General features: G+C 37.2%; 2 protein-coding genes and 1 long non-coding RNA gene across 3 annotated transcripts; all 3 read left to right on the forward strand.

The window, feature by feature from the left end:
* Positions 1–7559: 7559 nt before the first annotated feature.
* On the forward strand, positions 7560–8732 carry LOC104239237 (uncharacterized). The gene is made up of 2 exons (XR_714073.2): positions 7560–7687; positions 7846–8732. It is a non-coding gene; the product is annotated as an uncharacterized lncRNA (long non-coding RNA).
* A 2588-nt stretch (positions 8733–11320) lies between these two features.
* On the forward strand, positions 11321–12490 carry LOC104239236 (putative F-box protein At1g32420). The gene has a single exon (XM_009793817.2). It carries the CDS (start codon positions 11321–11323, stop codon positions 12488–12490), a length of 1170 nt encoding a protein of 389 aa, XP_009792119.1.
* A 915-nt stretch (positions 12491–13405) lies between these two features.
* On the forward strand, positions 13406–15657 carry LOC104239235 (pentatricopeptide repeat-containing protein At2g13600-like). The gene has a single exon (XM_009793816.2). It carries the CDS (start codon positions 13601–13603, stop codon positions 15407–15409), a length of 1809 nt encoding a protein of 602 aa, XP_009792118.1. The 5' UTR covers positions 13406–13600; the 3' UTR covers positions 15410–15657.
* Positions 15658–16056: the final 399 nt, after the last annotated feature.

Here is a 16056-nt window from a genome sequence, read left to right on the forward strand (position 1 = left end):
GGCCATACCTGGTCCTAAAAGCAATTTTAGGAATATCTTGCTCCCTCACACGCAACTGATAATATCCAGACCTCAAGTCAATTTTTGAGAATAAGCGGGCACCCTTCAGTTGGACAAACAAGTCATCGATTCTAGGCAGTGGGTATTTGTTCTTGATTGTTACCTTGTTCAGCTGTCGGTAATCAATACAAAGCCTAAGAGTGCCATCTTTCTTTTTCACAAATAAAACAGGATCTCCCCAAGGTGAAATACTGGGACGGATAAAACCTTTCTCAAGAAGTTCTTGCAATTGAGCCTTCAACTCTTTTAATTCAGCTGGAGCCATTCTATAGAGAGTGATAGAAATAGGAGTAGTTCCAGGGACAAGATCTATAGGAAATTTAATCTCCCTTTCTGGAGGCAACCCAGGAAGATCATCAGGAAATACATCAGGAAAGTCGCACATAGTTGGTATGTCCTTAAGACTTGGACTCTCCAATCGTGTATCGACTATATGAGAAAGATAGGCATCACAACCTTGACAAATCATCTTCCTTGCCAAGACCGCAGAAATAATATTAGATGTCAATGATCTTTCTCCTTGAACTACTATGTGTGAATATGCAGAAGTTCTAAATGTCACTTGCTTCAACCTACAATCAACCAATGCATGGTGCCTATGGAGCCAATCCATGCCAACAATAACATTATAGTCTCGGAAGGGCATTTCAAGCAAGTCGACAGGGAATACCAGATTTTGATCATGAATGCACAATCTCGGTAAATCCTGTTAACAACGGCCTGATGACCTAATGGACTCGTGACCAGCACATCAAAGTCAAGTCTCACAGATTTAACAGTATCGGGAAATGCAAGTGATGAGCAAACATAAGAGTGCGAAGATCCAGGATGAAATAATGTAACAACAAATATGCCAAATAAGTGAAATTTACCAGCAACCACGTTCGGACCATCCTGGTCATTCTTCTGTCTCATAGCATAAACTCGTGCAGCAGCTCTCGACCCACTAGCCTGATTAGCTACACTCGAGCCCGCTGCTTGCATATTTCGAGGTCTAGCACTACTATTAGCTTGAGAATGAATAGTGACAGGCTTTTGAACTGATCCTTCTGTATGTGTATAAGAAAGAGGATTAGGATTAGGACAATCCTTCACTTTATGATCCATACTTCCACAATTAAAACAAGCACCAGAAGCTCGTTTACATGCACCATAATGATTCTTCCCGCACTGTGCACAAGTAGGTGTATGAGTTTTGCCTTGGCCATAACTTGGAGTACTGGCAGTAGAAAGATTTGACTTATTCTGCTTATGATGTAATGATTTATGGGTACTCTCGGTCTTGGAATAGTCAAACTTTCCCTTTTTGGATGGACCGCCATATTCTGAATTACCCTTCCTAAACTTGTTTTCTCTCCTACTAGCTTCTTCCTTGTCAATTCTTTCCCAAGTAAGTGCAGCTGAAATCAGCTTGGAAAAATCATCAAGTTGTAAGATTGTCACTGATTTTCGAATGTAACCATGCAAACCTTCTTCAAATCTTCTGCACTTGTCTCTTTCACCATCAATAATACCTTTAGCATAGCGAGAAAGCCTGAGAAAGTTTTGTTGATACTATGCAATAGACATACTCCCTTGTCTTAAATTCAGAAACTCTTTCTTTTTAGCATCACAATAGACAGGGGGAACATATTTTGCACGAAATGATTTCACAAAGTCATCCCAAGTCAGCACCGGAGGTTTCACTTTTGCATTTGGCATACTTACCCACCAATCATAGGCATCTTTTTGTAAAAGGGAGATAGCATACTTAAATTTTGCAGCATTAGTACACTCCAGTTGTTCAAAGACCCTCTCCATGCACTCGAGCCATTGTTCAGCTACCGTGGGATCTGTAGTGCCTTCAAATTCAACTCCGCCCATTTTTCTCATCTTTTCAAAATTCATTTCACTAGGTTCTGACATTGTCCCAGCTAAGTGACGAAAGAATTCAGCCATCTGCTGGAATGGAGGAGTCATAAATGGAGTATTATGACTCATTGCTCTTGGATTACTGCCCATTTCATTTTCACTAACACGAGGATGATTTAGGTCAGGCAAGGGTTCCTCATTTCCTCCCTGAAGGTGAGACATGACATTATACTGGGCCTGACTTTCATCAACGGATTCAACAGCTCTATTCGAAAAAGAGGTCATATTAAAAATCCTATAAAAGATAAGATCACACTGCATTAGGGACATGTACATGATGCATATGCACACAAAATACAATAAATTAAATTAAATTAAACAAGTATGCAAAAATTTATAAACTCCAAGTCATTTTAAAGAGAGGAAATAACAACAAATACTAGGTATTATCACAACAAAACAAATCCTAGAATCACAAACCGTGGCTCTGATACCAAAACTTGTAGCAACCCCTTTGGGAGGGTACTACTTAGGAAAACAAATCTAATTTCCTACTTACAAAATATTAAAAGAGATATTAATAAAAATATTTAGAATAATTTTAGTAGCGGAAGTAGGCCCATGCGAAAAGGTTCAAAGTGCAATATATATTTCTTTTTTTGAAAATACACCATAATTTTATTTTAAATGAAATACAATGTCAAAATATTAACATATGGTGATATAACCCTTCTGGATAATCAACAGATTAAAGCAACTTCCTAACAGACTTATACAATCATTCAAAATCACTACAAGTTTATATTGTACATAAATTTCAAACTATCGGGTATATATAAAAAACAAAGGAAACTTGTTTTCTCCTTTTCTACATATTTACAAAACAAAGTGTAAATTCAGCATATCACAAGACTTGAGTTATTAAAACACCCTAATACAATAAAATAGGTTACAAATTTAAGCTACAAGATTTTGGTCTTTAAAATCCAACAAGCCTCCAAATAACATAAGTGTGACATACATACATATATATATATATATATATATATATATATATATATATATATATATCCTGTATATCCTGTATATCATGAATATCATGTACATGTCTCAAAACTATGCAAACCAAGGTGCATATGCAAATGTGATCTCCATAAATTCTCCCAAAGAGACTACTTCACCCTGGCCATCTTCAGATTTCATCCCGAACATTTCCTACGATAGAAAACAACTATCGCTAAGCATAAAGCTTAGTGGTGTATAAACTTTAGGCTTGGAGTCATTAAATTCTCCAATTCCCCTTTTCAGTCATAGTTAGCTCAATTTAACATAATTTAAAACAAGTGAACAAATATATCAAACATATCAATATCAAACTTTGAAGTGTTTCCAAATATCAATAACAATGTTCAAGAGTCTAGAAAGTGTATACTATCAATTTAAGAGAGTATACCAAATATCCATTTTTCGCCCAATATGTACGTCATGCCATCACACTAAGCACAATCAGATACCAAGATGGACCGAAGTCCCAAATCAAGTAGGGTCAAAACCCAATAGACAAGAGAATCAATAACCATATTAAAAATGGCTTCCTAGTTCGTACTTAACACGGACAAGTTCCATAATTCAAGATGAACTACAAATCCAAAGTCAAGATGGCAAAAGATCTAAATCAAGAGGCATGCCAAGTGAGTGACCAAGTCACTGCCACAAGAAGGACAAAGTCCCAACAAGAATGCAAAATGATCAAACAATCCGTACGAATGGGCGATTTAGCAAATTTCTTACAAGACTTGATATAATACGAATATAACAATATAATTCGAAGACAAGAAAAATAAAATATCAGGTTATTTCAACATATTTCCAACAAGCAAAAAGAGTACAAGTTTATACACAAACCTTGGTGTTTTACCACGAAACAGTTCAATCACAATTTGGGGACGTTCGAATCGTCTACGCCGTAAACAAACCAAATCTGTCCACTTCCTCAAACACTTTTCCTTTGATTTTTTTTTTCAAGGGTTTATATACCTTAAATACATAATCAAATATCTTAATAAGTTCAGTGATTTATCAAGTCAAACTAAATATGATCTTGGTGAAAATTACCCAAAAATGTTTGAAACAGAAATTCTGGACAGTATCACTGTTCCGAGTTGTGACTCAGTTTTGATGATCTACACGGACAAACTAGACTTTATGGTCTTCACAAAAGTTGTAGATATATGTCTTACAGTTTCAGAACATCTTGAATAACCTCCATATCAATTTTGAACAAAACGTTATGCTAAAATTACTAACAGCAGTACATGGAGTATTTCTAAAACTGGAAATCTGGACAGCACCTGCCCTGTACTTTCTGATCTTTTTTCAGGTAAATACCAACAAAACTAGATTTTGGTTCCTTCATAAAAGTTATAGATTTATGAAATACCTTTCTAGAAAGTCCTGGATCACTTAAATCGGAGCTCTGTACAAAAAGATATGTAGAAAATTCTAGTAGATGTCTAGTATTAAAACGAGTTTAGAAACTTACCAAGAGGAGCAACTTGATCTTCACCAAAAACGAATTTTGTGCGTTGATTTTGTAGAAATCCATGGGTTTTTTTTCATGAAACTTCAGATTTTTCAAGTTTCTACGGAGGAGAGATATAGAGAGAGATAGAGAGAAGGAGGGATAGATAGAAAGAGAGAGATGGATTCTTTGTCTTGAAGAGTAGAAACAAAATGGTTACCCAACCACTAAATATTCTTAGATAAATACAAAAGGTTGGAAACCAAAACTTAATTATATATTATATTTAATAACAACTAGTCAAAATAATATTAAGTGTTACATATAGCAACATCATGAAACTTCATTGCCAACATTAACACAACCTAAAGTAAGAAATTTTCATATATTGACCATTTCACATTTAAGAAGTGCAAAGTAAAATATTTCCTCGTTATAAAAATGCTCAATCAAGAATGCAAATATTATAAAAAAATTTGGGGTGTTACATAAGTCTTGTGTGTTCCTAGGATATGCCCAAGGTCAAAAGGATACAAGGTCCTAGACATGGATACAAGAAGGGTATTTGTATCCAGGGACATCATGTTTCATGAATAAGTTTTTCCCTTTCATTCAGCTCATTCATCCATCTATTATCCACATTGTTCTACCTTCTTCACAGATCCTAGTGCTGAAAGTCCTATACATCAGCAACAACTTGTACTCTCACCACATTCATGACCCTCAAGAATTCCTTCAACACCTACTGGTCATAACCCTCTTTCTCTTAGAGCCACACACATTTTACCTCACAACACACCTGATCTTACACCACTCCTAGATAAATCATCCACCCCTCCTTTTTCACCTATTCACCTAACATCCAGATATGTCATTCCCACACCTCCACCACTGTCAGAAAGTCTGATAGAATTTCTCAAGCACCTAGCTATTTAAAAGACTATGTGTGCAATGCCATCATTCTCACTAATCTCACAGATTCCTGCTTCACTAAGCCAGCTATTCCTACTGTTTTCTCTTTTGGGACTCTATCTGATACAAATAAACACCTAGCTCAATCCCTATCCACTATTTTTGAACCTAGCAGCTATGCACAAGCTTGCAATCACCCAGGGTGGAAGGCTGCCATGGATGCAGAAATTTCAGCCTTACAGCTGAATCGCATCTGGGATGTGGTGGATTTGCCTCCAGGAAAGAAAGCTCTACCTTGTAAGTAGGTATACAAGGTAAAGCACCATTCCGATGGAACTGTGGAGAGATTAAAGGCTAGACTAGTAGTGAGGGGGGACATTCAAAGGGAAGGAATTGACTATTTTGAAACCTTTTCACCAGTGGTCAAAATGACCACCATAAGGTGTCTTTTAGCTGTGGCTATGAAGAAAGGTTGTGAAGTGTCACAGCTTGATGTAAATAATGCATTCCTCCACGGGGAATTGCAAGAAGAAGTCTATATGAAGTTTCCAGCAGGTGTTCCTCCACCCCAAACTAATCAAGTTTGTCTCTTGAAAAAGTCTCTTTATGGGTTGAAACAGGCATCTAGACAGTGGTATGTCAGACTTGCAGGAGCTTTGAGTTTTAAAGGGTATTCTAGTTCTCTAAATGATTACTCTCTATTTTACAAACGCAATGGTACTCTTGTGTCTATACTAGCAGTTTATGTGGATGATATCTTACTAACAGGGGATGATACCACAGAAATTCAATATATTGCTAGTTTTCTCAACTAAGAATTCAAAGTGAAACATTTGGGTGCTATTCATTATTTTCTAGGGATGGAAATACTCAGGGAAAGACAAGGTTTCATTATCAGCCAAAGGAAATTTACCTTAGAGCTGCTGCAGGAATTCAATTCTCTAGGAGGAAAAGTTTCTTCACCTCTTGACCCTTACATCAAGCTTCAGGCGAATTCAGGAACACCAATGGATGACCCAAGTGTGTATCGTCACCTCGTTGCCAAACTCAACTATTTAACGAACACTAGGCCTGACCTTTCCTTTGTTGTCCTCTCTCTCAGTCAATACATGCACAAGCCTTGTTGTTCCCATTTTTTTGCTGCTCAACGAGTCTTGAGATATCTGCGCACAGATCCTTCCCAGGGAATTCTTCTATCTTCTTCTCCCTCTTTTGATTTAATGGCATTTTGCGATGCTGATTGGCAGCGTGTCGTGATTCTCGCTGGTCAGTTAGTGGGTTCTTTATTACGCTTGGAGGTGCACCTATTTCCTGGAAATCCAAGAAACAGGTTTCAGTTTCCTTGTCATCTGCCGAGGCTGAATACCGGTCGATGCGTCGAGTCACTGCTGAAATCACTTGACTTGTTCGACTTTTAGGAGATCTCACAATACAGCCTACCTTACCAGTCCCCATTCATTCCGATAGCCAGGTAACGATACACATCGCTCGCAACCCTGTCTTTCATGAGCAAACGAAGCATGTGGACCTCGACTGCCACTTTGTCCGTCAACAATTCCTCTCTGGTTTAATTTCCCTATCTTTTGTTCCTTCCGACTGTCAACTTGCCGATTTATTCACAAAACCCTTATCTGGGGTTTCTCATCGTCACATTCTAGGCAAGTTGGGGGTCCATTCTCTCCCCTCCATCTTGAGGGGGGATGTTAACGATCAAAACCTTCATATTGATTCAACGGAAGATGAAGAAACGAGAAAGAAGAAGATGAAGGAAGATGAGGAAACGAGAAAGAAGAAGATGAAGGAATAAAATAATAATTTCGGATGAATGGTGCACATGTGAATGACACATGGATATACTACAAAGTAAATAAATATTCCTATACCCATTCCTATTTCTCACACCCATTCATTTAAAATGATACACATTTGAGATGAATGGGCCATACGTGAATACACATGGATATAGTACAATATAAATAAATATTCCCCCCATCCATTCATTTAAAGTGATACACATTCCAGATGAATGGTGCACACGTGAATAGCACATGTATATAGTACAATGTAAAGGAATATTTTCGTTAGTTGGTTTTGCAAATAGCCAATAGGATTTAGTACAAGCGTATACGAATATTTATTTACATTCTTTGGTATCTATACAGAGTTTTGTATAAAAGGGCCAAGCTGTTAATAAGAAAACGGATAAAATTTCTCAATTTCGGTCTCTTTTCTTTCAGCCAGACAGGACAAGTCTGATCTAACGATTCAAGAGTTGAAGGAATCCATAGACTCGTTCAAGTGAATGCTTCCTCTGCCGTCTGTGGAAACTCATCTACCGTTCAGGTACAATACAAAACTCTATACGGCTAAAACTCCTCTTTTCACTCTCGCCTCTATAGAATTTGATTTTTCCTAAAAGTTTCCTGTACTGATTTGTAATATTTGCTCTATTGTGTGGATTGCTATTTTTTTTTACTCTTACTATTGATGATTTCCTTAAGGAGGAGAATATGAAGGGACGCGGAAAAACCCTAACCGCCACTAAGCCTAAGAAGAGGCAGGCCTGTTTACATTGTGATGAAAAATTGGCTCATGGCAACAAAAAGCAAGTGTATCTGATCGAAGATGAAGGTGAGGATGTTGCTGCTATTCCAACTGTAGATCCTGTGACTACAGAGGAAGAAGAAATACCCATGAGAATATCTATGGATGCTGTAGTAGAATACTCTAAGCCATACGAAGGTTGCTGTGTGACTGGGTACTATGGGAAGTGACCAGTGAATATCCTAATTGGTTTGGGAGGGACTACACACAATTTTATGGATGAATCCTTTGCGGATAAGTTAGGCTGTGACACATTTCCAATCAAGCCTCGGCCTGTTATAACACCTTTTGGGACTGTTATTGTGACCTCCAGAGCATGCAAAAACTTTCAATTGTTACTGAAAGGCGCCCTGTGTAGTGTGGATTTGTATCTACTTCCATTGTCGTCAAATTGTGACATGGTATTAGGATATGAATGGCTAAAGACGTCCATTGGTGGTGGGGAAGTTAAGATGGATTCTAAGGGTATGGAGTTTTCGTTCCAGGGTAAGAAACACTTTTTACCTTTCAACAAATCACTTGAACGCAGCAAGCGCTGAGAGTCTTGACAAATTTGGAAGCATTGGGACCTCGAATTTCACATTGCTAATTGACCTGTTTTAGATCTTTATTCCAGTTTCTGTGTCTGCAATTTTCCTAACAATTCTCCCTCTACGTGAAAGTAAATGAACTACTACTTGTATTCATCCTTAGTTCGTTATCTACCAATGGTATATGTCATTTTGAGAGTTGGTTGTTTTTACCAGCCTTGCAAGTTATGAAATCCATTAAGTTTTTGATTCTCTATCCTTCCCCTGCTTACTGAGTTGTTGGAATGTAATATGTCATTATTGCTATTGTGGATTAATTATTAGCTGTTTGTTGAATTGTGTTTAAATAGAAGTTATTTTAGATTTTCAATACTTGATGTGATTCAACTCTCAGGTAAATATGAACAATTAAGTCACCTGACAACCATTTGTCAATTCTTGCTCCCCGATAGCTTTTCTGGGTTTGTTTCTGATCTTTGGCCAAGCCATAATGTTAAACATGCACCAAACTGCTCATTTTTGTTGTGAAAGTTTTAATCAGGAGAGCGATAAAGAGGAATAGTCTTGTTTTGACATGGACCAATTAGAGTAATTCAGAAGGCAATTTATGTAGCAATTGTGGCAAGGGATGTCATAATTTCATTTACTACTCCCTCCCTTAGTTTATGTGAACATATTTCCTTTTTGGTTCATTCCAAAAAGAATGACCCAAACAATTTAGCTTAAATTCTCAATTCTACCCTTAGTGAGAAGCTTTTATAACTACACAAATATTGTGAATCCCTTTTTGAGTTATTTAGGACCACAAATTCAAAAAGTCTTCATTTTCTCTTAAACTTTGTGTCCAGTCAAACAAGTTCACATAGATTGGAACATAGGGATTAGTATTTTAACGAGGCTCGGAGAAATTTGGCCTCTCTTGTAAATTTCATTTCCCTTTGGGATAGAGTTGGTTCATAAAGGTAGAACCACTCCAGGGCAGCGACATCCTCCAAAAAGATCTATTTCGGAAAAAGAAATGAATATAGACAAAATTGCTTGTAATATTCGATTAAGCAATTTTTAATCAATGATCTAAATGTTAAATGAAATTGGCATACAATAACCTCTTTGCTTTTTTGTTTGCAGCGCCAGAGCAAGTGTTTTTCGTTTGTTTTTTTTAGATTACACGTAATTTTGTCACATTACCAACAAAAATGAACATATTGGCGACGTGCAACAAACTTCTTTAATTTTTTCCTTTTCCGGTCTTTTCTTGGATTTAATAACTAAAGATGATAACCAAAGGTGCAAATAAAAAGCATGTATTATTTACTTAATGACTTTCCTCACGCGTAATACTCTAATGGGAAAAAGGAAATTAATTAAAAAAACTAATCAAGTGATATTCTACTATTGAATTATCGTTAAAGTGCAAAAGAAAGGAAAGATCACTACTATTTGATGACGTTATCTTATCAACCCATTTTCATTTTAAGCATAAACTCAAAATCATATTCACACATCAACAACAACAACATTCCAATCTCAAATTGGGGTCTATTAAGCTATATACACTATTTCTTTACACCACCTGTAACAGATCGCTTGTTTAAGGTTATAAACTCACATTGCTATTATAGTTTGATTTTTAAATCACCTTATAATAATAAAACAAATTATTTAGATGGAGTGCATATGACAAAACCAAAGAATATGTAGATAAAAAGAGTGGAGGAAAATTAAGAAATGGAGGTCAGCATAATGGGAGGACACGTGTAAGCAGTGGGACGTCCTGACCCCAGTCATAATTTGTACAAGTTCCGTTGCAGCATTTGAAGGGTCTGCAAACTCTGTCACGCAGCCAAAACTGCACTCCCACTTTGCCACTACCATATTTCCAGTGCCAGAGTACTGAGCAACAATTTTGTTTTTTGCATGTAAAAGTGAAAAGCAAGCCACTTGCACACAAAGAAACAGAGAGAAGATCATAAGCTGAGAAAATGAAAGGTTGGTTGGTTTTGTGATGGCTATTATGTTTTCATTCTGAAGATTTCTCAAAGCTTTCTCGGGAATACAAGGTCTGTTTTCTAGTCCTATATTTCTAATGCAAATCCATTTAGCTCTGGCAAATGCTGTTGGTTGTAGCTGAAAAATGAATAAGAAACTTGTTCAAAAGGAAAATATAAGAAATCTATAGTTGGTTGTTGAAGATTAAAATTTTATCACCAATTACATACACGCCTGCTTCCAAATAAAGAATACAGTGTTTTTTTCCTACTTCTAATTTCCAATTTCTGCTGTTGTTTACTTGGTTCATCTTTACCTTTTTCAGCTTGTTGCTTCAGATATAATTTTTTTCGTCCTTTATAAGCAGTGCGATTTAGGGGGTGGGGAGGTATGGCATGGAGTTTGCTTATCTTTCGTTCATTATGGGTTAAAAGAAATTGCCTTTCTTCTACAAAGCTATCAATCTTTAGTTTCCATTTAAAATTAAAAAAAAAGAACATGAAACTGAGAAAAAAGAGGAGTCTTGTGCATGATATTTTATGATGAATACAACTTTTGCATATTTCACCGTTGATCATATCTCTAATATTTATTGCACATGTTTATCCACTTATTATATAGTAGTAGCTCTTTTTGTATCTCTGTTGTACTGCTCTTAAATTTTGTTAAACAATGCGTTTAGTCTACCTCTAGTTTGAATTTTGGGCAGAGTGAGGTTAATTCTTCTCACTGTTTTGTGGGTCTTCATGGTTAAAATAGGGGTTAAGACCTGAATATATATTCACACATTTAGAGGATTATTAAAGAGTTTGTTTTCCTGTGTTAATCGAATTATCTCAGGGACGTCGTGAAAATGAAGAAGGAACTTTGGTCTCCAAGCAATGATATGCTGTTTGAAGTACTACCTAAATTGTCTACTAAGGATTTGCTGAAACTGAAATGCGTGTCAAAGGAATGGCAATGTCTTATATCTGACCGCAGTTTCATCCAAGTTCAGTTGAAAAATATGGAACCCCCCTCTGGTTTCTTCTACCAAGGTAGGTACCAGTGGTGTGATGAAGATTATGACTGGATCAGCTACATGCCTATATCAGGATCAGTTGCCACTGAAGAAGTCCATAATGATGTTCTTGATTTCCTACCAGAAAATGTTGTCATCCTCGATTCAAGATATGGACTTGTCTGTTGTCGAAGTATCTTTCCTTGTAACGTTCCCCTAATCTACATCTGTAACCCTGTGAATAAGGAATGGAAAGCAATTCAGTGGCCAAATTCGTCTAGAGAAAGCAGCATAGCCTTGGTTTTTGAACCATTAAAGAAACCGATTAATGAGTTCACAAAATTCCAGGTTGTGATAGTTAGTCATCAAGATGAAACTAGTACAGAAGGGGATAGATATGGATATTTCTCTTTCAACATTTATTCATCAGAAACAGGATTATGGAGAAGATCAGGAGAGATTTGTTATTGCAATCACAACATGTTGAAAAAGGGATGCGTTTGTGTAAAGGGGATTATATATTGGCTTACTGATGGAGACCAAATCCTCATGTTTGATCCAGAAAATGAGATATCTTGGTTGATAAGCATACCACTCCCTAGAAACCAGTTCAATTTAAAACCCGAGATGTGCTTGGGAGAAGCTGAAGGGAGGCTGCATTACGTGTTGATTTGTGAGCATGGACTTCAGTTGTGGGTGCTTGAGGATCGTTTTACGTCTCAATGGGATCTTACTTATACAATCTCTTTAGAAGAACTGGAAAATGAAAACAACAAGTATCTGTTCAAGATAGCTGAAAAGTTGGCAAGTAACTTCAATACTGATGATATCCCATGGATTGGGACTCTGGCTTTCAAGGATAACATCTTGCTTATGAGGGTTTCAGTTAATATCTATTTGTATCACTTTGAGACAAGGAAGATGAGACACCTCTGTAGCCTTTCTGCTCTCGCGCCAAAGCCTTTTTTTGTTGCCACAGTGGTTCCACATACCATGAGCTTAGTTCCACTCGGTCAGTCATAGAAACAGTCACTCTTTTCTCCTTTTAGTCCTTGGTTTAGCAATATACATAAGCCGTTACCAATAATAGATGAAGTGCTATTTCTGAATATCCCATTCCTTGGGATATGCATTAGTTTTTGTTATATCCTCACAGCAAGCATGTTTAGAAAGACTTTAGTTATGCAGTTTTCTTATGGAAGTGCATTTGATGGTGAGACATAGACATTAAACAGGAAAGTCACAAAGTAACTTTATCTTAGGTTACTAATCCGAGCAATGACATCAAGTTTCAATGTATATTCTGGTAGTCCTTGGTGAATGTAGAGATGAAAAACATGACTGATTCTGAGTTACTAAGAAACAAATTAAGCGTGTTTTGTTTTTTCTATTGCAAGTGCTCTTTTGTATGCTTAACTCTGTTGCCTTCCTTTTTCTTTTCCAATGGTATAATATGTGAAAGGAAAGCTTGATCTGATTCTTGTTACAACTTCTTGAAAATGATAGGAGCTAGCATGGTCTCTTGCTGTGAAAAGGATTTGAATTGTGAGTCAAGACTTTAGTTTGTATTCTAAACTGATGAAGTGATATCAAGCTTTAGTAGATCCGAGGCATATTGCTGCGAAATATGTTTCTTGTTTCTCTCTTGATCTAATTTTACATAATAATGCAGGACTAACATCTCGTACTTATATTTGGCTATCCTTTTCTCAATTTAATCGAGCCCTGTTTAATATGCTTAAAAAGAGTGCCATCAAGAAAACATGCAGATTCTGAGTTAAACATTAAGCATAAAATGATGTTGAGACAGAGAGATTAAACAGGGACTATTCAATTATAATACTATCTGAGTTGGTATTCTATATTAATGACCTGTCTGATGTCCAGCTTTAATAGATATCAGGCATATTGCAACTAAATATATTTCTTATTTTTTTCCTTATGATTGAATCTTTGGCGAAATTCTATAGATAAGGTTCTACTCTCTTGTTATTACAAAGTTCTATTTTACACATTGATGTTTCAGTTCAACTTCACCTAAAAGTCCAAACAGGGGTGCAGAAACATTTGTTACTTTTTCATCCAAAGAACGACATATTTCTGAAGAAGCTATATGAACACAAAAAAGCGCATATGCTTATTTCTAAACTCAGAAAGCTCACAAGTTTACGTGAAACTCGAATTAGTATCCTTAATAATGAACCGTCTTTCTCCACATTCACATCAAAGAAAAGCTACAGAAATCTTGTCACTATGTCATTCACATGGGACAAGAACCAGGAGGAGGAGGAGGAGAGCAAATATTCAAATATATTGCGTCAATGTGTGGAGACTTCAAAATTGGATAACGCTAAAGCCATACACGCGAAACTACTGAAAAACTCAGGCAGCATGTCTTCGCTATACTTACAAAACCATCTTCTAAATGCTTATGTGAAATGTGGTGACACGGGCAACGGACTCAAACTGTTTGATGAAATGCCTCACAAAAATGTGGTGTCTTGGACTGCCCTCATTGCTGGCTTTGTGCAAAAGGGCTTCCCTGTCGAAGCATTCTCTTTGTTTACCCGTATGCACCAGAGTGGGACGAAGCCTAATGAGTTCACTTTTGTGAGCGCCCTCCACGCTTGCTCGTTTGAGGATAGATTAAACTTAACTCATGCATACCAAGTTTATGGACTAATCACAAGACTTGGGTTTGAATCTAATGTTTACTTAGCGAATGCTTTTCTGACAGCTCTGATAAGGCACGGTAGATTAGGTGAAGCACTAAAGGTTTTTGAGTGGTGTTCTAATAAAGATATTGTGACTTGGAATGCAATGATCGGTGGTTGCATGCAATCTTGTTGCTCAGAGGTGCCAAGACTTTGGTACAAGATGATTCATGAAGGAGTTGTACCAGATAACTTCAGTTTTGCTAGTGTTCTTACTGGGTTGGCAGAGCTTTTGGATTTTGAATTGGGTGTGCAAGTTCACGCTCAGCTGGTTAAGTGTGGTCATGGAAGTGAGATATGTGTAGGGAACTCTTTGGTGGATATGTATTTGAAAAATCGAAGCTTGGCTGAGGGTTTCAAAGCATTCGAGGAGATCCCTCTAAAAGACGTTTGTTCCTGGACGCAAATGGCAGCAGGGTGTTTGAACTGTGACGAACCAATTGAAGCTCTCAGGGTCATTGGAGAAATGAGAAGGGCAGGAGTGATGCCTAATAAGTTTACTCTAGCGACTGCTTTTAGTGCATGTGCCAATACAGTCTCTTTCAAGGAAGGGGAGAAAGTTCATGGATTGAGGATCAAACTTGGGGATGACATTGATGTCTGTGTAGATAATGCAATGCTTGACATGTACGCGAAATGTGGTTGCATGGATGGTGCATTCTTGGTTTTTCGATCAATGGGTGAACACACTACTGTTTCATGGACCACTATGATTATGGGTTATGCGCAAAATGGATATCCCAAAAAAGCTCTTGAAACTTTCGATCAGATGAGGGAGGAAGGGGCAGAGCCTAACTATATTACCTTCATATGTGTGCTTTATGCTTGCAGCCAAGGAGGACTTATTGATGAGGGATGGAAGTATTTCACTTCAATGAGTCATGATTATGGTATTCTCCCTGGAGAAGATCACTACGCTTGTATGGTTAACCTCCTCGGACGTGCTGGCCGCATTAGAGAAGCTGAGGAATTAATCTTAAGCATGCCATTTCAACCAGGTTTGTTGGTCTGGCAAACCTTGCTTGGAGCATCTCGGCTTCATGGGGATATGGAAGCTGCAAAACGAGCAGCAGAACGAGCATTACAAGTCGACAGAGTTGATCCTTCAATCTATGTGTTATTGTCCAACACATTTGCTGGTCTGCAGAACTGGGATGGTGTTGGAACTTTGAGGGAACTGATGCAAAGTAGGGATGTCAAGAAAGTGCCTGGCTCTAGTTGGCTTTAAATGAAAATATGGACTGTTGTATTCTAGTTCTTTTTCAAAGGGTCCACTCTTTTTTGATACCAGAATTAGGAATTCACGTGAATTCTGCAACTTGGCTTAGCAACCAATGCTTACTCATCCACCATGCCAACCTCTTGGTTCTTGGGGTCATTTTCATGCACTATGATTAATTTCTCTATTTTCCAACTCTGTGTATATGAAAAGCTTCCTCCTTATTTCAATTGAAAAAACTTACCATTTCCTTTCTATTTTTCTACTAAAATTTCTCAGCTTCATTTTTTTGAACTTCAAACAGACTTGATTCAATTAAAACAAAAACTTCATCTTGTTGCACTCCTCTTAGTTTAACTAGTGGTTGGTTTGAGACGATTTGAAGGAAATATATAGATGATGGACCATTTCATTTGTAGGTAATAACATTTTGATAAAAGGACACTTGCCTGAACTGGAGGGACCTTAATTAATTAAATTAAACAAATCATTTACAATTTCGCCTAACTAGATGCCACGTGTATGTATATTAGACCTGTGAACATTCTTATACAGCATCTCACCTGGGACTCGGAAGTTGTAGTCTCCCTTATCAGCGACCCCACACGAAAATATCCACCTATCCAAAGGCGAGTACTCAATAAGCCCATCAGCTA

Source organism: Nicotiana sylvestris, chromosome 3 (genome assembly GCF_000393655.2).
Source record: "Nicotiana sylvestris chromosome 3, ASM39365v2, whole genome shotgun sequence".
NCBI lineage: Eukaryota > Viridiplantae > Streptophyta > Magnoliopsida > Solanales > Solanaceae > Nicotiana > Nicotiana sylvestris.

Excerpts from the sequence above, each read along its gene's own strand:
- LOC104239236 (XM_009793817.2), top strand. The coding sequence starts at position 11,321 with ATGAAGAAGGAACTTTGGTCTCCAAGCAATGATATGCTGTTTGAAGTA.
- LOC104239235 (XM_009793816.2), top strand. The coding sequence starts at position 13,601 with ATGCTTATTTCTAAACTCAGAAAGCTCACAAGTTTACGTGAAACTCGA.